General features: G+C 46.5%; 1 protein-coding gene across 1 annotated transcript; it reads left to right on the top strand.

Moving 5' to 3' along the window:
- Positions 1–451: 451 nt before the first annotated feature.
- Positions 452–21757, top strand: LOC136638784 (sterol O-acyltransferase 2-like). Its single transcript, XM_066612813.1, has 13 exons — positions 452–627; positions 9402–9467; positions 11275–11382; positions 11957–12239; positions 14152–14227; positions 15827–15908; positions 16087–16132; positions 16282–16411; positions 17990–18087; positions 18827–18925; positions 19557–19692; positions 20829–20974; positions 21707–21757. Exons 1-13 carry the CDS (start codon positions 452–454, stop codon positions 21755–21757), a joined length of 1497 nt encoding a protein of 498 aa, XP_066468910.1.
- Positions 21758–26026: the final 4269 nt, after the last annotated feature.

The raw sequence follows: 26026 nt of genomic DNA, 5'->3' as shown, positions 1-26026 counted from the left end.
GGCTCTGGACAGCACCCCAGAATGGTGCCACTCAGTCCTGGAAGGTCTATCCTGAACAACTGAGGTGAAGCATGAGGGGGGGTGACGACACCTCTGTGAGTAGGTAAGACCTATTCTTGCAAACTTTTAGGGTGGTCCAACTAGATGTGACATTAATCACATTGTTTGGCCCTGTGCGAGTGTTTGGTTAATTATAAATAGAAGATGCAGGGGAATCTGGTGCAGTTCAAGACTTATTTCGGGGGCGGGGGAACTGTGCCTTTCCAGGGTTGGAGGTTCTCTGCCAGAGGGCAAAGATCAGCCCTGTGGTCCAATGTCTCTGTCCTGATGACCCATTAGGACAAAAACAACATTCCAAATGGGGACTTTACTCAGATTTCAGGGAGTCATCTGAGCAAGCCAGATTGCCAAATGAAAGCTTTGCTGGTGAAGTTCTAAACGTTATCCTGACATGGAGCTAAGTGAGAGGCAAAGAGTACTAAAGGAGCCAGCCAAGAATGAAGAGGGGCTGCAGCAAGTGCCCAGCGGTGAGGAGGCATCTCGGGGGCAGGTCCAGGGCATTACTAAGTGCAGTAAGGAAAGCCTGAAATGCTTTGCTGCAAATGAGCAGAACCACAAAGGCGCCCTGTAAAAGAGCTGGTTATCTGATGATTGCTTAGGAACAGCATTTTACAGGGACTGGGACAGCCCTTGAGTTACAGCAGCAGATTCAAGAGGGCATCTCTGCTTAATATTACCTTGGTGCAAATATACCTTTTGCTGGGTTATGGTAGTGGCAGGGAGGAGAACAGAGACTGAAAGAGAATGGGGCAAGGAAGAAGCTGTACAAGCAAAGGCACAGGATCTTAGTGGTAGAAGAGAGGCTTACTCATTTTTAAAAAAATGGGCCTGGGATGCAGCTGTAACCTGTAATCACAGCAATTGATTGAGAAGTGGAGATGGATGGAGGTTAGGGGAATACAACAGGCAGTGGTGTAGCTTATGATTGTGTAGCCTGGTGCCAAGCTCAAAATGTTGCCTCAGAAGTGATGTCACAACTGGAGGTGGCATCACAAACAAGCTTTTTTAAAAGTGAAAATTGGGAGGAACCCACCTCTTCCCCATAGCAGCTTGCCACCTGCTGCCGCCCACCAGTCAGTGGCATAGCTAAGGCATCTATCTCCTTCCTGGGGTCAAAGAAAATTTGTAGCCCCCCCAGACAAAATCAAATTAATTAAGGAAATAAATAAAAAGTGTACCCCTGATAGGTTCGAGTGTGCTGGGTTGAAGAGGGATGGTTATTCTCCCCTTGCTAAATATAAGAGGGGCACCACTTGAAAAAGTGCCTTTTACTCTGTTAGCAGGGATAACTGTATTATGATACATGGAAACAAGAGCTGACTCATATTGACACCTTATTGGTTTCATGCTGTTACATGATAGCATATCTTTGTAACATGTCAATAACATGAAAATATGTCACTGGCTCTCAGAACAATCAGTCTCATAGGTCAGTTTTGAATCAAGGTGCCTTGTTCCATAAGGCACTTGTGTTTTCATTTTCAGCTTAATTGGCCATAATTTTTGATAGAATACAAATATTCCAATGCAGTTTGTTACATTGCATTCCACATTAAATTACCTTTCCAATGGTATATGACATGATGGTATTATTCATACATACCAAGATTTTCACAGTTTTGGTCACTAGTGTCAAGCTCAGCTTCTTACCCCCCTAAAGCCTGATGCCCGGTGCAACTGCTACCCCCTGCACCCCCTTACCTACACCACTGGCAACAGGTGGTGGTTGGCTGGCCCAGCTATGAGAACAAGAGAGGTTGGAGGAGTTGGTATTGCCAAGAAATGACGTCAACCTTGATGTATGTGGCAGGTGTGCATTTTAAATACTTTACCTAGAATCTAGAATATTAGAACTGAAAGTCATCTTTGGAGGTCTTCTAATCCAACCCCCCTGCTCTGTGCAAGTGCTATTGTCTTGGACGTAGAAAGCATTGGGCATCTAGGACAATTAATCCAAAAATTTGAAAACAGAAAAGAGCAAAGCAGTAGCCCCATAATCTTCTGGAAAGGTTGAGCCGATTAAAACAGCAATATAACTGCTGAAACAGCACCCCAACAATAAAACAGCAGAATGAAAGCAGCAGTCTTAAAGCAACCATAAAAAACCAAAAGCTACAAAAAATATGAGCAGGTCACCCCCTCCACCCTAAAAAGCCAACTGGAATAAAAATGTCTATAGCCACTGCTGAAATACTTCTAAAATAAAGCATCTGAGGCTGGGGATGGGGGGGGGAGAGGATAGTGGATGTTGTAACTGAGTTGGCATAGCCCTAGGAAAAGAAGTACCATGAACTATTGGGTCTGTGCCTGCCCCCAGAGCTCTTCTGCAAGCACTTCCCAGCAGAGGCAGAAGCCCCATGAGACATATTTCCAAGGAGCTTATCAGTTGAAACAAGGCTATGAGATGTGGGTGACAGGGCAGGAGCTAAAATCAAGGAAGACATTTTGGCTCTGATTATGACGTTGTGATCTATGTAAGTTCTGCCAGAGGAGCTTCAGAGACATCTTGTCGACAAGCACCCCAAGGCTCTCTGCAAGGCAGGAGAATTGGTAGAGTAGATCTCCAACAGGTTGGATGGCCAGGGTAAGTAGGACCACATCATGGGCTGCTGTCTGTTACCACAGCAGGAAGGGCTGTCACCAACTGGGGAGACTACCACCATGCCTCACATACATCCATTTCAACTGGAAGCCCTAGTGCTATGAGAAAAAGTCTGATCAGTGCATTGCACATCTGCACCATTTTCATCAGAAAACCCTCACACTGATCAAGAGCAGCTGCTTTGCAGGAGATATTCACTGCCATGAGTTGGAATGTGTGAGGACAGCCAGTGGTGGCAGCCAGAGGCATAGCTAGGTCATTTGACACCTGGCTCCCATACATTTTGGTCACCCCATACGACATAATTAATTAATTATTAATAATTATTAATTATATTGATTAATTAAGTCACATTTTTATACCACCCTTCCCCTAAGGAACTCAGGGTGGTGTACATGGTTCCTCCCCTTATTTTGTCCTCACAACAACCCTGTGAGGTAGGTGAGACAGATAGTAATACTCATGACATGGTATGAATAATAATAATGGCCTGAAAAATAAATGCAGTGAATATTTCCTCACAAACAATGGAAGAAATTCTGCATCGAATGGTAGATAACATGATGGTATTATTCCTAAAAACCACGATTTCCAGAATATTGGTCACTAAGGTGTCATCACCCCCCCGGATGACTCATTGGCCTGTTTTGAGTTAAAGCAGTGGTTCTCAAACTTTTAACACAGGGACCCACTTTTTAAAATGACAATCTGTCCAGGACCCCCGGAAGTGATGTCATGGCTGGAAGTGACATCATCAAGCAAAATAAAATAATTATAACTAATTAAACTAAAGAAAAACAGATAAATAAGGGGAAGCCAGCCTTGTTTCATCAAGTGAATTTTCTCTGTAGCCTGCCTGCAATAACAGCCCCCCCCCACAAATAAATCAGTGAGATTTTCAACCCTCCCCAGTGCCCACCTTACCAACTCAAGCCTCTGTTTTATTTTTTTTTTGGGGGGGGGGGGTTGCTGCCTGCAATAACACCACCCCACAAATAAATCAGTGTGATTTTCAGCCCTCCCCAGTGCCCACCTTACCAGCTCAAGTCTCTGTTTTATTCTTTGGGGGAGGGTGCTGCCTTCTGGAGCATTTGTTGAGCTCCACTTTCATCAGATTGGGACCATGCTGCTAGCCTTGCATTCCCCTTTGCCTAACTTGACCAGGAGCCAAGGCACGTTTGCTTACTTGTGAGTAAACACGACCATGTTGCTTATTTTCGCTTTCCATATTGCTCAATACATTTGCCTGCTTGGAGAGAGGGACTTCCTTCTTGGGTGTTTTTTGGGGGCAGCATTCATTGGACAGGAATCATTCTGGTGTCATTGGATTCCGCTCAGTCTGCCCTTTCTGAAGAACTACAGCAAGTTAGCCTACTCACGGGTAAATGCGCGATATGGCTCAGTTTCATTTTCCATAGGGTTCCATGCATTTTTTTTTGTTTCCAGTTTTTTGGCCATAACTTTTGAGGTATAGGAGATATTTTAATCCAGTTTTTTGCATGGCATTCCACTGGAAATTCCACATCCAACAATATATAGTATGATGGGGTTATTCCAAAACTCTGTGATGTTAGCGATGTTGGGGCATTTGTGGTGTCACCCCCCAAAGGGTGTTATCCGGGGCAGACTGCCCCCACCCTGTGCTAGCTACGCCACTGTGGCAGCCATTCAGAAACCTAGTGCAGTTTCTGTATGAGAAGAAGTCTGGGCTAAAAAGGAAGAGGAAAGCTCCCTTTCCTCCACTGCCCTCCCATCAGCTAAGGAACTCACGTGGTTGAAGAGGAGCAGATCAAGAGATGCCACCAGGAGGGGAGGGGACTTCATTCCCAAGGAGCCACCTGTTCCCCCCATCTGTACTTACACATATAATTTTTCTTCTTTACTGGAAGTTAAAACTTGTCGGTATGCATTGTCTCAAATCAGTATTATTGAACAGGTTGTAATTGTTAATTTGTTGGCAGTACATCTTTGACTGCACTTTTTAATTTTAATTATTAAGCATTATGCTTAATTGAACTGTTCCTTGCATTCTGTGTTGTGTAGCAGATGCATATTAACTTTTTTTTTTAAATGGTGGTTATTTACATTGAAATTATGAGTTTAGCATTACCCATTTTGCACTCCCTGTGTGCACTGAACCATGACATTTGCTAGAGCAAGCGACTTCTTCAGATCTTCCTCCAGAACTCCCTCCATAGCTTCTGAAAGTGTGTGAGTGTTAGGAAATGCTGGTTTTTGTGATACTTTTTGTCCCCGTGATACTTTAACTGTTCTATTGGGTTCATTAAACAAGACTGGATTGGTAATTGATCTTTTCTCAGCTCTGAATTTTTGGTCAGTTATTGGAAGGTGTGTAATGCCCACTGCCCCACTGTTTCTGCCCAGGAGAGCAGAAGTAGTTATGCTCCACCAAGAACAATCCATGCTTTCTCTGTCAAGCATTCTTTTGTAAATGTCAGAGAAACTACTACTGGATCCGACTGTATTCACTTATTTACTGATGCACTGCAGTAGCAGGGACACATCCAGATGTAGTTCTAGCATAGAACTGCCAGTGTCCTTTCACCCAATGTCAAATCATGCTCTTGAACCTGCTGTCTTCACTTTTCTAGGGGAGCCCAAACACCTGGACCACATGGCTGCGCTCATCCAATGGAAGAGATGGATGGAGGTAACAATATAATAACAACAACAACAACAACAACAATAACAATAACAACTTTATTTTTATCCTGCCTTTCTCCCCTAACAATGGTGGATTTCATCAGAGTCAGGAGACTGATGAGAGCTGGAGGGTTTAATGGATCTTCTTTAAAGAGAATCTTCAGTGTCCAGTTCTGGTCGCCACATCTCAGAAAGAGAATAATCCTTTTTGAGGGGGGGGGGATGGTAGTAGTAATTTTTTTTAATAAAAAAGGTTGTAATACACTTTATTATAATGTTCACATTTTGCATAATTTTCAAATACCATTCATAATTGTAGGGTAGGCTCCATCATTATCATGGTTGTTAGGTGAGACATGTTAGGAGTGTATTTGCCCTCCAGTGTTATCTCTCAGTCCTTCGCTTCATATAATCTATCTTGATCCAGTTCCTCCATCCTTAAGACCAGCGGTCTCTAAACATTTTGGCCGAAGGGCCACATCAAACATCTGGCATGGTGTCGAGGGCCGGAAAAAAAATTTAATATAAAATTTAAATAAATACATTGGAGATGGAACTTGGATGAATGAATAAATGGGCTCAAATGCCCAGGATTTCTCAGTGCAGCCCAAAGCACAAACTTAAATGGACCCCCATTCACCCACCCCACAAGCACAACTCCAGTTGTGTTTGGTCAACTGGGCCAGAGACTCTCAGGGGATCAGAGGCTGGCCGCGGGCCGAACAGGGAAAACAAGAGGGAGATGTAGCAGAAAAGATGTTGTGGAGGAGACACACTCCTTCTCTGTCACACTTTTTCTTCCACTCTGCCCCCTCTTCCTTTCAGGGAGTGGGAGGAGGAGATTCTGGTAATTGCCATGTAAGGATGGGCAGCAGTTGGCATAAAGCTTCAGAAGTCAGGAGGATCTGGGCTGGCCCTGCCTGTAAAAAGGTGCTCCTGGTAATTCTGCTGGAGGTCAGACCTCCGCATAGTAGCTTTCCCAAGAGATGAAATTGTGGCCAACCAGCACCATCTTGGGACAAGAACTACATCCCTGCCTAAAAGAATGAAACCAATACAGAGGCAGGAAACAGATTTTGGCCAAGGATTTTTTTTTTCATTTTTGAAGGCTGGTTTGAAAGAAGTATTGGTGCTCATGATATGTACTACTTTTGCCTTGCAAGTTGTAACCAAGGAAGTAGATTGTAATCCACAAAAGCAGGGGTGCTCAATAGGTGGATCGTGATCTACCGGTAGATCGCGAGGCAAAATGAGTAGATCGCGGAGTGCCGACCCCCCCCTTCAGGTGCCTCTGGGAGGAAACGCCGGGAGTAAGGCCCATTGTACTCAATGGGGCTTACTCCCAGGTAAGTGTGGCTAGGATTGCAGCCTCACAGCCTAATCCTAGGCATGTCTACTCAGGAGTAAGTCCTGTTATACTCAGTGGGGCTCAAGGTACACCAACATACATTGTACACATAAATGTTATATGTTATGATGGCACAAACATTGTAAAAAAAACTCTGGTAGATCTCCGGGCCTTGCTGGGTTTCAAAGTAGCTCTCGAGCCAAAAAAGTGTGAGCACCCCTGCACAAAAGCATCCACTTGAAATAAATGGTGTTGTTTTAAAGTGCTACAAAGTTCTTTGTTGCTTTTGCTGCAGAAGAATAGCATGGCTGTTACTGATGCATCCTGCACAGCCTTTTTCAGCTCTCTTAAAAATGATTGTCTCCAGGCTGAGGGGAAGTGTTATATAGTGGGGGTAGGCTTCATCACTATCATGGTTCTTAGGTGAGACATGTCAGGTGTGAACTTGTCCTCCACTGTTATCTCTCAGTCCTTCCCTTCATATAATCTATTTTGATCCAGTACCTCCACCCTTAAGACAATGAGCAAGCGTGGAGAGGATACACTGGAAACAAAACCAGCTGGAGTTTTCAGCAGTGCCTGTGACCGAAAGCTCTGAAAAAGGGGGATGGAAAGGCTTCCAGGTGCCACTGGGGTTATAGGACAGGCCCCTGCCCACTCCAGTGACATTCTAAGCAGGAAGTCTCCAATTTATTGATAAATATGTGTAGGTCAACCTAGACAAAGAGAGGCTGAGATGAGAAGAATGTGTCTTCTACTGAAATGCATTCTGGGAATGTCTGTGTCAGGGGCTCTCAAAGGGATTGGTAATCTTTTCTGTTGGCAGGTGATTAAGTCAGAGCTACTGGAACAGATGCATTCACAACTCAATGATCTACTTGACAAAGCCTTGGAAGAAGCTGCACACTCCTTTCCCCAGGCTTTGAGGAAGGGCTCAGCAGAGATGCAAAGCAGGTGAAAGACCTTCCTAGCTGTTTTGCTTACAACTCTCTTGCTGCCCCAAATCATCCCCCTTAGTAGGAGGAATGGGCCTAGCAGTTTTCTTGTAACAGACGATGTCACACAGGAGAGAAGATATGGCAAGAATGCAGGGTGATCTTTTCACACATGAAGTGATGGGAAAGGCTTAGCACAGGATAACAACATAAATTAAAAAAAAATCTAGTAACACAAACTTTTACAAGTTTATGGTGCAGCCACATTTTGAATACTGTGTTTGTTCCATCTCAGAAAGGATATCATAGAACTGGAAAGATGCCAAAGGGGGGGGAGCAACCAAAATGATCAGGAGGCTGGAGCATTTTGCCTGGCAGGGTCCTTTAAGTTTAAGCAGGTGAAGGATGGAGGCATGAAGATGATTATAAAATTCTGCATGATGTGGAGAAATTGGAGAGAATTTTTCTTCCTGCCTCTCACAACACTAGGACTAAGGAGTCATCCAATGAAACAGAGGGCCCAATCCTATCCAACTTTCCAAAGTTGATGCAGCCATACCAACAGGGCATCTGCTGCATCGAGAGGTGGTGGGGCAATCCTGGAGGCCTCCTCAAGATAAGGGAACATATTTTCCCTTACCTCAGGGCTGCACTGCAACTGCATCAGTGCTGGGAAGTTGGATAGATTGTGCCCTAATTGGTGGAAGTTTCTGGATGGATCAAGAGAAAGAACTTTGTCACACAAACATTGTAAATTTTTTTTTGAATTTGTGCCATGATATGTGGTGAATGGCCACTGGCTCAGATGGCTTTAAAGGAGAGATAAATTCATGGAGGATAAATGGAACTCTATCTTCAAAGACTCTGCGTCTCTGAATAACAGTTCCTGGAGAGCAAGTGTGGAAAGAGCCTGTTTTCTCAATACTCTGTAGGTTTCCTGGAGGGACCTGGGTGGCTACAGTTTGAATCAGATGACTCTTGGGTTGGTCTAATCCAGCAGAGCTCTTCTTATCTTCTTATCTTAATTCTGGCGATTTTGAAAGGCGGTAGCATAGCTAAGAGGGTGGCAGTTGCACCAGTCAACAAGCTTTATGGTGGCAACAAACTGAGCTTGTCACTAGTGGCCAGTATTGTGAAAACCTTGATATGTGTGAATTATACCATCATGTTTATTTTCATTTTATTATTGTATTTTGATGTTTTAATGGTGATGTATGTGTTGTGTTGTACACCACTTTGGGTTTTTGAAAAACAGTGTAAAAATCCTATCAATACCTAAATGTCATATATCATTGGAAAGGTAAATTAATGCAGAATGCAGTGAAACAAACCACGTTGGAATATCTGTATTCTATCAAAAGATATGGCCAACCAAAAAACGTTTTATTTATTTAATAATTTTGATGGGGTGAGGGATGCAAAATCTTCTTTGACCCCTATAGCAGATGCTTTAGCTACGCCACTGGTGAAAGGCACAGGAGCAGAGGCAGTGAAAACAATAACTGCAGCCTTCCTCACTGAATTGTTGCAAGAGTGAACAAGATAGGGAAATGTGATTACATATCCTGAATTTTAAGACGAGTGGGCTATTGAAAAACATGAAAAGATACTTCTGGCTGGGATTGTACGTTGCTCCTCACTTGATTGAGCAAGTGATCTTCTTGTTAAGTAGGGGATAAGATGCTGCAGCATCTCTGTGATACTCTTTTTCTGGCTCCTGCTCGCCCCTTGCCCAGAAGCAAACCAGGTCTGAGAATTTACACTAATCATTACCTTCTTTGGATCCTTGCAGAGAAAACAGCCTGTTGCGGGAAAAACCGGAAAAGAAAGTGTTCATTGCCCGACAATCTTTGCTTGAGTGAGTATTTCTTGGGTTATCTTGCCAGCTATGACAGGAAAGGTGGATGGTATGGCAAGAAAGATGCATTCTGGGAGGCAGAATAATCTAGGTTATGTATTTTGCCACCCAAACCAAATTTTTCCCCCCAAAGTCATGTTTTAGAATGATGTTGGTGCCACGTAGCAACATATAATATATACAGTGGCATAGCTAACAATCCTGTTGCCCGGTGCAGAGCTCAAAATGATGCCCGTGATGTCTTTTCTGGGTTTTAATTTCATACTCACTTTTTAAAAAAAAATAAAAAATGTGCCTTGTCCCCCAAGCACCAGCACCTCCCCGCAGCACTCAACTGTCTGTCTGAGACAAGCCCCACGTGCATGTGAGGAGAAGTCAGGGCATGCCCCCCCGTGCCAGGTGACCGTTTTGTTTGGCAGGCACAGCTCGAGCCCCACAGCTGCCTCACGGGGGGGGGGAAGAGGAGGCTGTGGACAAGCAGCCAGCCCGCTCACTGGCTCACAGTGGCTGGGGGGGAGGACTGGGGGCTCTGAGTAGGCATGCCTAGCATGGGGCTCTGTCTGAGGGGTGCGTATGTGAGGGGAGGTCGGAGCATGCCCCCCTGCACCAGGCGACCATTTTTTTTGGTGGGCAGAGCTTGAGTCCTGCAACTGCTTCCCGGGGGAGGGGGGAGAGGAGGCTGTGGTGATGCCGCTCCCCACTTGCTGGCTCGCAGGGCTGGGGGGAGACGACTTGGGGCAAACAGGCAGGAGGAAGCCGCCCCTGACCAACTGAGGCTGCAATCCTATCTATGTTTACCTGGGAGTAAGCTCCATTGACTACAATGGGCTAGAGTAGATGTAGATGTGCCTAGGAGTGACTCAGTTCATGCAGGAGGTGGCGGTGGCAATGTACTTCCTCCTCCTTCCCTCCCACTGCTGCAAGGAGCGAGGTAGAGGCGGTTGGCAGCCCTGCCAAGGAAGCTCCCTCACCTCAGCACCCGCAGGACTCAGTGGGGCAGCTGTAGGTTCTCGGGTGGAAGAGCTGCGACACCAGCACTGAAGTGGCCCGTGAAGGTCTTTCCCAGCCTCGCCAAGGTCTGGGGCAAAGCAAAGCTGGTTCTTCTTGCCGGGAACCTTCCCTGCTCAGCGTCTGCCTGCTGTCACCACCTCTACCTCCTTCCCAGCTCTGTCAAAGGCGGGTAGGTGGACAGACAGATGGGCAGTCTGCCTCACACCCCCTTCACTTTCCCTTCCCACCCAATCAAGGGCAGGCCGGGTTGGGCTTCCCCGACCCCCCCTCTGAGGGGCTTCCCTGCTCCCTCCAAGTTGCTGGAGGCTGCTGGAGGGGGGGCAACAGTGTAGCCTGTTGCTGCGTGCACAACTTACACTTGGTTGCACGCGGCAATAACTGAACAACTGTTACCCCTGTAGTCCAAGTCACAAGCAGGCATTGTTGCCCCCAGCACCTGATGTTGCCCCCCAACAGCTGTAGCCCTGTGCATCTGGTACCCCCTGCACCCGCTTAGCTACGCCACTGTATACATGTTGTATATTAAGTTCACTGTGTATATTATATTATGTGCACATTTACAGTTTACACATTAAAAATTATCTCTTTTTAAAATCTGATTGAAATAAAGCATAGAATATCTTTATTTCAAACCGATTAAAGAGATTTCCCATCACCCCTCCCCCTCAAATATTGCATGCAATGCCTTCTAGAGATTACATACAATTGCTCTATGACCAGATCCAGCTTGCCATCCAGCCCTGTCTTACAACTTACATGATGCCATCCCTGTTTCTTTCTTCTTCTTTTCTCTCAGTGAGCTACTGGAAATAAATCATTTCCGTTCCATCTACCACATGTTTGTGGCCCTGCTTTGTGTGTTTGCTCTCAGCGCAATCATGGTGGATTCCATTGATGAAGGATGGTATGATTCAGATGTGGAGCTGGGGGCTGGGAGACTTTCCGATCTTGGGTGGCACAGAAATAGGCTTGCAACACTAAAGAGAGGTTTGGGTTGTTTCTTTTTAAGCACTAAGGGGCATGGAAATCACCTCCCATTCTTCCCACCTTGTTATCTAGCCTCTTGCCCTCTTTTCCTGCCCACTGTAGTATTTTGTTTCAATAGTGTGCTGATGACACAGTGTCAGTAGTATCCTGCACTCCTGAAAAAGCACAAGTGAAGGCAATTGGTGAGTGCACCAGGAAAAAAAATGGCAGGGGACACAGAATGGGCAAAGTGCATTTCTGGGGTGATGAATTTCCTGCAGTATAGAGTTTTGAAAGAAAAATAAACAGTTTCTTTTACATCAGTGTTTCCATCCCAAACATATACAGAAGTGGACCCCTGGAGAATAATATATGTGGAAAACATATAGGTATCCCCAATGCAAGACCTCCAGAACTTTACAGTCCACTGTTGATGGTCCATGGATATCCCCTTGCTTTGATGATGCTGATATTGTCTATTTTTCTTCATGGCTGTTTTTATTTCTTCACAGGCTTGTCCTGGACTTCGAGCTCTTCATCTTTGCTTTTGGGAATCTGCCCAGGGCACTCTTTACTTGGCTCTGCATGTTCCTCTATACCTTGCTTGTGCCGTACAAGTTCCTGCAGATGTGGGCCAGCGCCTTGAGGACTGCAGTACACCCTAGGCTCTTCACAGCCACCACAGTTGTTGTTCTGCTGGTCTGCCATGCTGTTATGTTGGGCTTCTACCCCATCTATGCTATGGGCCACTACCACCTGGGACCTGCCTCCCGTTTGATTGTCATCCTTGAACAGGTGCAGCACCTTGACCGTCCTGGACCACTAACATAGCTCATTGTGTGGGAAAGAAGTTCCTAAGCAGTTTGGGTGGGGGAGGGGCATGATCTTAAGGGAGAACCAAATCAGATCTGTCGAGTTTTCTTTTGACATGGTATATCCACGTGTCCAAAAAATAGCTATACTTGGAGATCTACTAAAACAAAATCCAGATTCAGCACAGAGGTGGCCCAAATTGTTCAATCAGAATGTATTTTGTGTATTAAGCAAAACACCTTAATATTGCCATTCTCCTGCTGATTGATGATCGGCTGGGGAAGCACACATGCATCATCAGTGAACCTAAACAGGATCCAGTCTCTTGCAGCATGGCAGAGGGCACAGTCCTTTTTTCTGTATGTGCTCCATGCTGGTAGTACTGTGGCAGCTGGAGTGAAAACAGAGGTTTCCCAGACTGCATTGATGAGTTGTCCTTGCTGTTCCAGCATTGCCATGACACCCGATGTTTGGATTGTTGGATGGTGTCATAGCCTGGAAGGAACAAGGTGCCAATGAGGCAACAATGTGCCAATGAGGTCAACCCAGAAATGGGCAAGTAGTCAAGCAGATGGGCATCTGGCAAGTGCCTAAGCGGAGACTGATATTTTGGGAGCAGCCCAGTCCAGCCCGAGCAACAAGTTGCTGGGAAGCCAAAAAGCAACTTTATAGGACCAGGTGGAATCTCTTTGAATCCTGATCTCTGCCAAGCTGGTAACCAGTAGCATAGCTAGAGGGGGGCACAGCGCTAAGTTTTGCAGGCATCTGAATGTGTTGTGCAAGCGGCCCCTTTGAAGTTATTCCAGGCAGCTAAAGCAAAACAAAGGCATGCCCTCTGTTTTGCTCTAGCCCCTGGAATTGCTCAGAAGGGGAGGGGGAGTGACATCCTGCCTGGCGTGTGCCTCTGCCTGCAGAATATAGTGCTGTGACCCCCTTCTAGTTATGCTACTGCTGGTAGCTATGCTACTGCTGCGGTAGTAGTCCACTGGTTACCAACCCATAGTCCGAGGACCACAAGTGGTCAGCGAGACCCTGAAAGTGGTCTGCGAGATCTCAGGGGAAAAAATGGTTTTTGATCACTCCCAGTGTCTCACTGAGCAAGCAGTCCCCCATGGACTATCAGTGTGGGCAGAGAATGGACTGCCTGCAGTTGGCAGCAAAAGCAGCAAACTTCAAATCTTCTCTATAAATAATAAATCTTCTAATTACAGGTGGCCCATGTAACCTGTGTTGTGGGCAAACCTGGAGCCTCTGGAGGAAAGGGAAGTTGTGCTGCTCTCACTTCTGGAGGCTCTTTTGAAGCCCGCAGTGGCCATGTGTATGTGCCCGCAGCCTTTGTGGGCTTCAGAATGAAGCCCAGATTCATTTAAAGGAACCTCCTGTTTTTACCAAAAACCAGAAGTCACCTTTAAACAATTCCGGGCTTCATTTTGAAACCCACAGAGGCTGCCAGTGGATGCTTGTAGCCTCTGCGGGCTTCAGAAGAGCCATTGAACTAACTGGAGCTCAGCTGCAGTTGAGCTGGGGGGGAGATGCAGGTTTCAAATTCCCATAGTTTTCCTTATCTTTTGGGGTCTGGAACGCCCGTGGATAATGAAGACCGCCTGTATTACAAATTTAAATGTATTTTTTGTGTGCTGGGGAGGTGGGTTGCATGTGATCCATGACAGTTCCCATTTTTGCCTCAGTGGTCTGTGGTCTCCTAAAGGTTTGGAACCACTGCTGTAGTCATTTGCAGCAAAATGCAGGCCAACAACTCTCTCCACTAACAAGGTACCATGATAGAGCGTGATATCTGAGTTCCTCTGCCCAAATCCCAGTTCAAGATCACAAGTGCCAAATAAGAAGTTTTATTTTCATCTTGCATCAATACTTGTTTTCCTTCCCCTTTTAGTTTCGTTTCATGATGAAAAGCCACTCATTTCTACGGGAGTCTATGCCTCCTATCTTATATGCCAGGTCAAAAGATGGTGAGTTTTGTTTTGAACCCTTCTACATGGCTCTTTCCATGATTGTAAGCACTGGTGCAATGCTCTATCTCAGTGTTTCTTAAGCTGTGGGTTGGGACCCACTAAGTGGGTCGCAAGCCAATTTTAGGTGGGTCCCCATTCATTTCAATATTTTATTTTTAATATATGAGACTTGATGCTACCATGGTATGTGACTGTATTTGGGGAAATGTTACAGACCTGTACTTCTAACAGCTACTGTGTATATCCTTTTAACAATGATAGTCAATGGGACTTATCCCTGGGTAAGGGGTAGGATTGCAGCCTAGGATTGTTAAAAATTTTCCTGCTTGATGATGTCACTTCTGGTCACGATATCACTTCCAGTGGGTCCTGACAGATTCTCATTCTTGAAAGTGGGTGAATCCCTGTGCTAAATGTGTGAGAACCACTGCTCTATCCGATTTTCAGTGCTTACAGATCCTGCTTCCCACTCTTTACTCTTCTGCTCAAGACTTCCCAATGTGTGAGGAATGTGTCAAACACTGCCCCTGCTTACAAGGTGATGTGCCAGCATTTCCCACTCTCTGGAAAAGAAGGTTGGCGCAGAACAAGAAATAGGGAGTGAAGGGCATTGGAGACACTCTCCTTCACACCTCCTCTTCTGCTCCACCCACTTCTTCATTTCTCAGTCCAAGGAGTAGGTGGACAGAGCTGTGCACTCCCCACCAACCTGCTCTGTGGACTAAGTGCCTCACAGCCCAGTCCTATCCATACTTTCCTGGGAGTAACCCCACTGACTCGAATGGAACTTACTTTTGAGTAGACATGCATAGAATTGGGTGCTCAGCCTCATGGATGGGTCAGCCCCATGAATGGCTATCAGAAACAAATGCCTCCTTTGCTTCCCAATCTTGTACAAAGCACAAGAAAAGGTAACATATTTCAGTACAAACTGAATTGATACACTGTTTTTTCAATAAGTGCATTATTTCTCTTGGGGCCAAATTACACATTAACTCAATCTTATCAATGTACCTGGCATGTTTTGGGTTTTTTTTCTACCTAAAGTTTTGGTGAGGAGTGTTCAGTACAGATTGGGCCATGGCATTCTTTATTCAGTTCCATCCCTGTCCTGCTTAGCTCACAGCATACAAAGAATTTTGAAACTTTTGGGTGCCAGGGTCCAAGGTGCTGCCTGAACCTACACACAATATTGCTGTGTGCTCATATCTAGTGAATCTCTTTTCTCAGAGTCAGTGGTGGACCACCCATTCATTTGATGGGGCAAATGCCCCTTGCGTGTGCCTTTAGGACCCCATAGAAACCACTTTGAGGCTCCTGACAGGGTTGGAAACGGTGCTTCCTTTTTTCCAAAAGCATAGTTTAAAGTGTCGGGGAAGCCTCGGGAAGCTTCCCTGAGGAATCCTGTGGTCGTGCGAGGCTCCATAAACTTAAGTTAAGGGGGTGTGGATATGTTCGCGGGGGCATACTGCAGCGGGACACCATCGCAAGCCTTTGCTCCAGGGCATGGGGCTGGGGAATTATGCCACTGTTCAGAGTGCAGCACAAACTCATGTCTCAGTGCTCTCAGCTGCTTCTTTGATTTTTATCTTCCAGGGAAGGTGCATCCACCTGAATTCTCAACTTACCTGTATTTTCTCTTCTGCCCCACATTGATCTACAGGGAGAGTTACCCAAGGTGAGTCTTCGCTGCACCCCTGTTCATTCTTTGGAGACTTCCTTTATCCCCACCTCTAGTGCAATTATCCTGTAGGACAGGAAAGGGGCATGAGAAGTGGGTCCATAGGGTTCCCAAATAGATACAGTGTAAGAATCTATCCTGTGCACCCACCCAATGGCTGCTGCTTTCCTTGCAGAACACCCTATGTGCGCTGGAGGTATGTCATCAAGAACTTTGCTCAGGTGAGAGATGCAGACTGGTGTTTTAGGAGGAGGATAATTCATGCCTGGCCTCTCTGTGGATGAGGAAGATACTAAGGGACAGGCCATGAACCGAAGACATACCCACTGCATTGGGCGGGATGTTTATTTTCCCCTTCTCTATTTTGCAGTTCCTTGGTTGCGTGGTTTACTTAAACTTTATCATGAAGTGTCTCTGCATTCCTTTGTTCAGCAATATGAGCAAGCAGCCTTTCAGCCTCAAAACCCTGGTGCTCTCAATCTTCAATGCCATATTGCCAGGTATATGGGCAGAGTGGTCTAGTTTGCATGGTGAAATGAGTTGTGGGATGGAATAAAAGGAACTTGAATCCATTATGGTTTATTTTTGAGTGGGACGTTCCAGAGGTCCCATCAACCATATTTCCCAAGCATCCTTCTTCCTCTTAATTCTCCTCAGTGGACTCCCTCCCCCAGCATCTCGTTCGCTCCTTCTATTGAATGTCACGGATAACAGAAAAATAAATAAAGTATGCAAAATGAGAGAAATCATACAATTTATTTTTCTTAATGTTTATGGTCACAGGATTTAGGATTGTGTTGGCACAGAATTTTGATTCATGTATTATTAGGATGGAGTTCACACAGCAGTGCTCTGTATACACCCTATTTACTTGTGTTGTGTATTTGACTGTAGCTCTTCACCCACCTTTGAACAGAGCAGCAATATATTGCAGAGTTTTCAATTTTACTTGCATAAATCTGAAATTATCTCCCTCTAGTTTCCAACTAGGATCCTTCATTGAATCCCAACTAGAATCCCTTTTGGTCATATTGGTCTACCCCTGCCCCAAGGCAGGAGGCCCTGATCTCATGCAGATCAACCTAGAAAAACCAAGCTGTAACACTCCATAAAAGCAGGCACACCACAGGAAAGGTGCTTGCAGAACAAGTCGCCCTAGTTAATTCAAGCATATAAGCCAAGCCTCATAACTACAGGGGCAGGAAATCTCCAAGACCTACGGCTATATGACCTGGAAGAAAATCTTTCTCTAGTCCTGAAACAGCATAATGAAATAAGAACTGCCTTATGGGCAGCCCAATCCTTAGCTGCCCAGGGTGCAGGGCTGTGGCGGCACTGAAAATGGCTGCCACTGCATCCTCCATGCTTTGGGCAGCAGCAGGCAGCACCTCAGAGGAAGGGGACTTTTTGTCGCAGGATGCCACAGTAGCCACTTTGGCATCACTGCACCTGGCAGTGTCATCGCTGCACTTGGCGGCAGTGGCTCCTTTAAGATTTTGCTGTCCAACTCCTGATCCATATAGTACAGGTTACAAGATTCAGGTTACGGGTTACAAGACATGATGTTTATGTGCAACCTCCTGATTTTAGAAGTGGGCTATGTCAGATGCAAGGGAGGGCACCAGGATGCAGGTCTCTTGTTATCAGGTGTGCTCCCTGGGGCGTTTGGTGGGTCAATGTGAGATACAGGAAGCTGGACTAGATGGGCCTATGGCCTGATCTAGCGGGGCTGCTCTTATGTTCGGTATTCTGTTTTCAGACAATAGGAGGTGTTTTTTCACTAACAATAGCGCAGAGGGTGAGCCTGTAATCAGCATCCAAACCAGGACAAGGACAAAGTACTAAATTCCTACTCCATCCCCCACACCACATTTTATACCCATTTCCAGGTTCTATTTATAGATCAAACTACAGATAACATGGGCATATTATGCTCTTAGCTCTGTGTGCAGCTTGGTGCTGATGCCAGGTATCTGCCAAACCGAGGGCTGGAGTTTACCGACATTGCACCCTAGCAAGTTCTTGGCAGATTTGATGTTTCCCCCTCCCTATATTAACCTCCTTCATCTCCCCCCCAGGGACATTTCTGCTGCTGCTGTCTCATTTTTTCTTCATGCACTGCTGGCTTAATGCCTTTGCCGAGATGCTGCGTTTTGCCGACCGCGCCTTCTACATGGTAATGTGTGGGGTTGGGGGAGAGGGCAGGGAAAGGATGGGGTTGTATCTTTGCTGTTCATTTTAGGTGGACCCAGTGGCCATCTGGCACCCAGGGCCCATAAAAGTTTGTCAGACCCTTGGTCCATTTCACTCCATATTGTCTGAACTGAGTGGCAGCTGTTGTCCAGAGTTTCAGACAGGGGTCTTTCACCTACCTGGGATGTCAGAGATGGAAACTAGAACCTGCAGCATGTAAAACTACTGAACTACAATCCCATACAGTCCTGCATGTTTTGCCAATGAAAGACACATCAGGTGCAACACTTTGAATTTCACTGCTGTTCTGGAGCAGAGTACTGGGAAGGAATAAAGCTGTGGGAGGTCTAGGCAGATGTCCCACTGTAGGTTTTTGCAAAGGAACATTGCACATTGAGTTGCAGAGAATGAACACAGCACCAGGGGATGCAGCTCATGATTTCAGCCTCCTTAAAGAGATGAGGGTGACAGGTCTTAATCCCACTGCAGAATTCCTTCCTGGTGTCAAAAGTGGTTTCCCCTTGGCACAAACCATGCTCTGATGGAACTGGCTATAGGGACTGGGCGGAAAGTACTAGTGGCCATACAGCACTCAAAAATAAAGAGCCTCTCTTGCTTGTTACAGGATACCAAGTAGGGAGCGAGTTGGGCCTGGTATTTTGTGCAAGTGTGGTTCATCCCCTGTCCAAGCTCACCACTGTTTCTCTTTCTTCTTTCTCTAGGACTGGTGGAATTCCACAGCATTCTCCTCATACTTCCGGACATGGAATGTGATTGTGCATGACTGGCTCTACTACTACATCTATCAGGACCTCCTGTGGGTAGGTCAGGCATGGGTAAACCACAGATATGGACAGTCAGCATGAGGCCCTGAGTGCTGAATCCCCCCCGCCTGACAGGGCTTCTGTTATGCAGCCCCAGCCTGCATAGCTCTCACTCTCAAATGAGCCCCTTGTAAGGAGCCTTCTTATCTGTTTTGACTGTTTTCTCTTACACCACACCAGACATAAGCTCTGCACCTACTGCTGACACGTAAGCCCAGCACAGTATCTTTTCTAGTGGCTTTTTGCTGAAGGTCTTCATCTTTTTAGATTGTGAGCCCATTTGGGGCAGGGAGCCATTTAGTTACTTGGTTTTCTCGATAAACTGCTTTGGGAACCTTGTGGTTGAAAAGCAGTATATAAATATTCTCCACAACAAAAACAACAAACCATTATGTTCCTCTAAACTTTATTAAAAGGCAGAGTCCACCTGACCAGTGAGAGGTCAGGCAAGAGCATAGCCTGATTCAACATTTGGATCTATAGGTTCAGAATGCAAGCTGTCACCTTGGGGCTAAACCTGAAGACCCAACTGTGAATTCTCTTTAAACTCTAAACACTCTTTAAACACTAGAGTGGACAGGCACTTTGGAGCAAAGCCTGTAACTCACCTTTGCTTTTTGCCTTCTAGCTCCTCCAAGGCAAGGCCCGGGTTGTAGCTATGATGTCTGTCTTCTTCGCTTCAGCTGTTGTCCATGAGTATGCCTATGCCTTGAGCTTAGGCTTCTTCTATCCAGTCTCGTTCATACTCCTTGCCATCTTCGGAGGTCAGTGCTGGGGGTTGACATTCATTACAGCAACCAAATTGTCTCCCGTTTTTGTCACTGCCTGAGTGATCTCTACTCCACCTCTCCAAATACACAAGCTCTTCACATCTTCATAAAAGCACACAATAAAACAATTTTTAAAATCTAAACGCAACCAGCCATAACCACACCAGTCACCTCTTTACTTTTATGAGATGCTGGATAGGCAGCAAAATGGCCTGTACTGTGGCCTGGTTCACACCAGCTGAAGATCTGTCATGAGTTGCGGAGCTAGATCCATGAATCTGTGGCTCTGTGCATGGTTGCCCAGAGTGATGAGTCATGAAGGCTATAGATTGAATCACATCTCAAGACAGTTGATGGAGAATTTTAAGGTATACCTTCAGGGATGACGTTATATGATTGATGTTCAAATAAAAAGGCATTTGATTCCTTCCTCTGTGGCATGTAACAGCATATCCTTTCCCTGTAATCAGCAGATGCCTTGCCAAGTTATATATGCCTTTCCATTTTTGGACAGTTGCCTTCTCCTGCTTATTCACCATCTATAGGATCAAACTAGAGAGAATGGGCACAGTGTGGTTCTTTCACACACCCCACTTCTATGCCTCTCTCCATGTGAATTGGGGTTCCCAAGCACTGGAGCATCACTACCCACATCCATGCAGGCTGGTCATTGGCTGTTGTCAGCAGGAGGGGTATTTTTCCATTGGGACTTTGCCTGGGCAATGGAATTGTTGCTTGCTCTGTTGTGACCCTCTTGGCTCTGACCTGTAGCATGGCTCTTGGCTCAGCCCTGAAAGAACAGACCTTGTGGCAGAGTGAGTGTGCACCCCTCAAACAAAATAACATGCAACATGAGCACTACATATGTACAATCCTATGTACATAAGCCTGATTTGGGTTTCTTTCCTCTGCCACCAGTTTTTGTGATGGGAAGGAACCCATAAATTAGTTCTCTGTGAGAGTAGAAATTCCTACATGAATGGAAACTGCTGTTCCTCCATGAAGGAAGGTGGATTGGGTTGCTGTTCTGGAAGGCAGGCTCTTGGAAATGGATAAGTAAGAAGTTCTTTTGGTTGAGCATCATCTGGACCATACACAGCTAATCTATCATTTTTAATTTGTCTCTCCAGTGATCCTTAACTTCTTCATCCCTGATAAGCGAACAAGCCCTGTCTGGAATGTGCTGTTTTGGACACTCCTCCTTGTGGGTCAAGGAATCCAGGTTTGCTTGTACAGCCAAGAGTGGTATGCTCAAGTCCACTGTCCACTCCAGGAGGTGAGAATCATAAAACGATATGGTTGAAGGGGACTTCACAGCTATCTAGCCCAGCACCCTGCTAGGCACAGGAAAAGCCCCTCTGGAGCCGCTCCAAAAAGTGCCTGTCAAGCCTCTACCTGAAGGCCTCCAGCAAAGGAGAACCCACCATTTCCCATGATAATCAGCTGCACTGCAGAACTGCTCTTACCATTCAGAATTTCTTCATGATATCCAACTTAAATCTCCAGTCCCACAGCCTAAGCCTATTGAGTCTAGTTGCTCTCTGGGCCACAGAGAACAAATCTTTACCCTCTTCCACGTGACAAGCCCTGCAGGTATTTGAAGGGTGCTATCATGTCACCCTTCCACATTTTCTTCTCCAGGCTAGACCTACCAAGTTATCTCAACCCTTCCTCATTAGACTTGTTTTCCATGCCCCTGGTTTTGAAAGTCCTTTTGAGGTCAGGCACTCACAGCAGGCTCTCTTAACCTAGCAGAGGCTGGGTGTGCAAACTGAATTTCATTCGCATTGTGTTTGACCTTCAGTACTCCTGGTGGTGCTTTGGAGGAGATGGGCCCTTCACTGTCTTTTGAAGCCTGCTGCCTAGTTGGTCTCTGGGCCTAGTCCTTGGGTTATCTCTAACCCGAGGGATAGTTGATAAACATGACTTCCTACAGCCTTTGTCCCACAGGAATTTTTCCTCTCACTGATTCTCTCTGGCTTCACTTTCCCCTCTCCTTTTCTTTCAGAGGACTTTCTGGGCAATAGTGACTCCACGCTCCTGGTCCTGCCACACCTAGACCACCTTTGGAGATCCTACTTCTCTCACTTTGCTCCAAAAGATGCTCCTGGCAGATGGCTTTGGTGATTCCTTCCAGTTCTTCTATAGCACTGTCCCTCGCGAATAGAATCCTCAGTTGCTCTGGAACTTCCTCCATTCAGTTTGTGAAAAGCCAAATTTGCAAATATTTCCTTTAGACCTTAGTTTCTAGCTTGTTATAAAATATCTGGCCTTGTGTAGGATGCAAAGATGAGAAGCAGGCAGTCAATTTTCCTGGAAGAGTAAAAAAACAGAAGATGAATTTCCATACTGCAGTGCCATACAAATGGGGAGGGTGGCTGTCGGCCCTGGGTGCCAAGCTGTAGGGGGGTAATAGAGGTTGCCTCCCAATTTTTAAAATCTTGGTACTTTTGAATAATACCACCATCCTTTGATGCGTAATTTCATGCAGAATGCAATGAAACAAATCTCATTGAAATATCTCTATTCTATCATATGTTATAGCCAAAAACCAGAAAAGGAAAATACAACTCCCTTATGCAACATGCAGTGCAATCCTGAGCTGCATTTGGGCTGGCGCAAGTCACTTGCACTGGACTGGGAGGGTTGCAAACGTGCCGTAAGGCATGTTTGCACCTCCTTGTGAGTTGGCAAGGCTGGCGCGCAGAGCCATGCCAGTCTGCGGAGGCTGGAATAAGCATCCACACTGATGGAGGCTCCATGTCTTGCGTTCGCCAATGCAAGACTCTGGGGTGAGCAAGGAGGAGGTGGGCAGGGAACAGGAGGCAGGACTGGGACCCGGCAGTTATGCCGGATCCCAACCCCCGTTTTCAGGGAGCTCAGAGAGGCTTCAAGCCGCTCTGCTCTCCTCAGACTTGTGCCACCTCAGGAGGTGGCGCAAGTCCAAGGAGACCCATCGTTGCAAGAGTGGCGTACCTCTGGCTGAGCTGCTTTGGGCACTTATCCTGCACTGGATACAGCGCAAGCCTCTTGGCTTGCCTGTTCCAGTGCAGGATAGGATTGCGCCCTAAAAGTGAATTACACTGGGAATACATAGCTTGTTGCAAGCATTTCAGAAAGCTAGATATAAATGTACATATGTTTTGCCTTCTATATTGCAACAAAACCACTTTTGTATGTTTGATAGACCACAAGCCCACTGCATATTATCATGATGGGAATTCTTTCCCTGTTTTGTTTTGGGTTATGATCTCTAATATTCACTACATTTGTGAAACTATATATGAGTTCAATAAAAGAAAATGCTCACTGTCTGCACTTCTTCTTTGGCCATTATTGTTATTCATTTCATATAATGACTATTCCTGAAAATAATTTTGTCATGGGGAGAGTGCTAAAAATGTATGGGCCCCGGATGCCTAAAGACATTCGTATGCTACTGCCAAGCTGTGTCAAGTCAATGATTGCTCTGTGTCGGGGTGTCCAAACTTTTTGGCAGGAGGGCCATGTCATCTCTCAGACACTGTGTTGGGGACCAGGAAAAAAAAATTAATTTACATTTTAAATTTACATAAATTTACATAACTGAGTATATTAGAGGTGGAACTTGTATGAATGAGTGAAGGTCTTGCAATAGCTCAAGACCTGTAAAAGGCCTTGCGCAAACATGGGACCAGCTATTCCTTCACTTTAGCCCTGCTGCCTGGACGATGGGACTGCCTGCGTCAGCTCTGCAGCGAGAGCGGGACCACCTGGCAGCCAGGGCCTCACTGCAACACTAGGAGCATGTGCTGAGTGTGGTTGAGAGCAGGCCACCGGGCTCACACTGGCCCTTGATCTTGTGGGAGCCAGGAGTGCAGCCACAGAGGGTGGGGCTTCAGCAGCCAGCGCAATGGGGGGGTCGGTCACCTGCGGAGAGGAGGCTCGCTGGTGACTTTGAGCTCCAGGTAAAAAATCAGTAGCATTGATTCAGAGAGTTTGGAGGGGGTGTGGGGGGGGGGAGAAGCCAAGTGGGGTACGAATTATGCTCCAGAATGGAGTTGGAATGAGGAGGGACTGGTTGGATATGAGGCTTCATAGGAAGCTTGTTGGCTTCTGGAATGCTGGCTGACTTCAAGCTCTGAGCGAGGGAGGAACCTGCTGCAGCAGCTGCTTGGGTGCTTGGTTCCTCTGCTTGAGTCCTTTCCATGAGGGGAGGAGGGAAGCAAGCGTGATGAAAGCACATCACTGATTGTGCCAAGTGCATTAATTTATGCCTCCTTGTGTTTTGTGCCTTGTCCTGGGTATTAGTTCCACCCCCCCTTACCCAGATCTGATAAAGTGATGTCTGGAGGGGGGTGGGAGAGTGTGGCCATCAAATCCATGCGCTACGTTTACTGTGTCCGGTGAAATCAAATTCCAAAGCTGTGATGAAATGGTTAACATCTGTATTTCACTGGGGGGGGGGGGATTCTGAGGTGCTTCACATTTTCCCTCCGGTTTTCCTCCATTTCTGAGGTACCTCAGGTTTCAGAGGGAGCTGGCCAATTTGGAGAGCCAGGGAGGCAGAGCCAGAAGGAAGAGCACCCAGGCCTGATGAGATTTTCTCTCTTTATCCTGAATGCTGCAGACCAAGCAAGAAGGGTGGAGCCCACTCTCTGAGGACCAGAGTGGAAGGCTGCTGGGAAGAGCCCCCCCCCCCGAGGTATGCAGAGAGGGACCACATATAGATAGCTAAGCATTAGCTTATGTTTGTTTTGGTTTGGCCTCCCCCTGCCACCGTTTGAAGCTCTCAGTTCCTTCAGCTCGGGCCAGGCCAAGTCTTCATCAGAGTTCTCCGTCTAGAGCCCAGCAGGGCTTGCGGGTGAGGCTTCCTGCAGAGCTGATTCCAACACTGACCTGCAAGCTACCAAGCCTGTGTATTGTTTAGGAATATTGTTAATTAATGTTTTTTGTTCAAAAACTCTGCCTGTTCTGGATCCATGGATTTGTCAACGTCCCTGCTCTGCAGGGAGGGTATTACTGGCAGAGTAAGGGCATTTTAACAACCCTGCAAAGCATTCTTGGGGAGGGGTTTTGCCCAAGGAACCCCTCTGGGAACTGAGTCTCTTCGGCTGGTGGCAGTGGATTTGATCTACCAGGTCTTGTCCCACAACCTGGCATAAGCATTCTATGTTTTTCCTTGCCTCTTTGTGTTCTGGAGGGGTGGGAAAGTGTGGCCATCAGATCCATGGGCTAGTGCTGGGGTTGGCAACCTGCCATTCTGGAGCCGCAAGCGGCTCTGAGCCTTCGGCTGCGGCTCTGTGCGGGGCCAACCCGTCCCGGGGGAGGGGCTCGCCCCTCCCGCGACGCACGCCGCTCACCAGCCCAAGCATATGGGCTGCGGCTGCGCCCCATAGGAGAGGGCGCGAACGGCTGGCAGAGCAGCTCCTCCGCCGAGAGCGAGCCCCTGCCGCCGCCGCACGTTCCCTCCTGCTGGAGCCGCAGCCCGAGCCTGTGCGTGTCTCCTCAGAAGTAAGTCCCATTGAACACCCTTCCCACAAGCAGCCCTGACCCCAGGGAGCCAAGGCAGAAGCAAGCAATTGAGCACAGCTGCTCTGTCCTCCTCCCAAGCTCAGAGCACAATCCTGTGTGTGTCTCCTCAGAAGTAAGTCCCATTGAACACCCTGATGACCCCCCTTCCCACAAGCAGCCCTGACCCCAGGGAGCCAAGGCAGAAGCAAGCAATTGAATGCAGCTGCTCTCTCCTCCTCCCAAGCTCAGAGCACAATCCTGTGCATGTCTCCTCAGAAGTAAGTCCCATTGTGCTTGCTCCCAGGAAAGTGTGCACAGTATTACAGCCTTCAAACTCCCCACTCAGCACCCCCGTCACTCACTCACACTCTCACTGCTCCATTTCCTTCACTTGGAAACTTGAAAGGGGTTTGGAGACCCCTGCACCAGATGGTATTCTGTATATGTTTGTATACTGTATGTGTAACATACTGTATATGTAGCACCAAAGCATATTTCATGGTTGTGAAGTAATCACTGTTAGTATGCCTTTTATTTTATGCAGTTTTGAACTCTTAGCTTGTTTGTTCAGGAGCACTTTTGTGAACAGTGTTAAGTAGTACTAAGTGGTCTTGTTCAGAGGTAGTATTTGTGGAAAGGCATTTACAGAAGTACAGAAGTAAATGACAGTAAAGAATGACAGTATCCTTCACAAGCAGTTCACCTGTGCACAATCTAAAACTGTTGTTCTCCAACTGTGGGTCTGGACCTGATTTTTAGTGGGACCTCTAAGAGGGGAGTGTATTATATAACTGGGACCTATAAGAGGGGAGCGCAAACTATATATGCAGTGTTA

Source organism: Tiliqua scincoides, chromosome 2 (assembly GCF_035046505.1).
Source record: "Tiliqua scincoides isolate rTilSci1 chromosome 2, rTilSci1.hap2, whole genome shotgun sequence".
NCBI classification, from domain to species: Eukaryota; Metazoa; Chordata; class Lepidosauria; order Squamata; family Scincidae; genus Tiliqua; species Tiliqua scincoides.
Note: the sequence above shows the minus strand (reverse complement) of the source record. Positions and strands in the feature narration are given on the sequence as shown.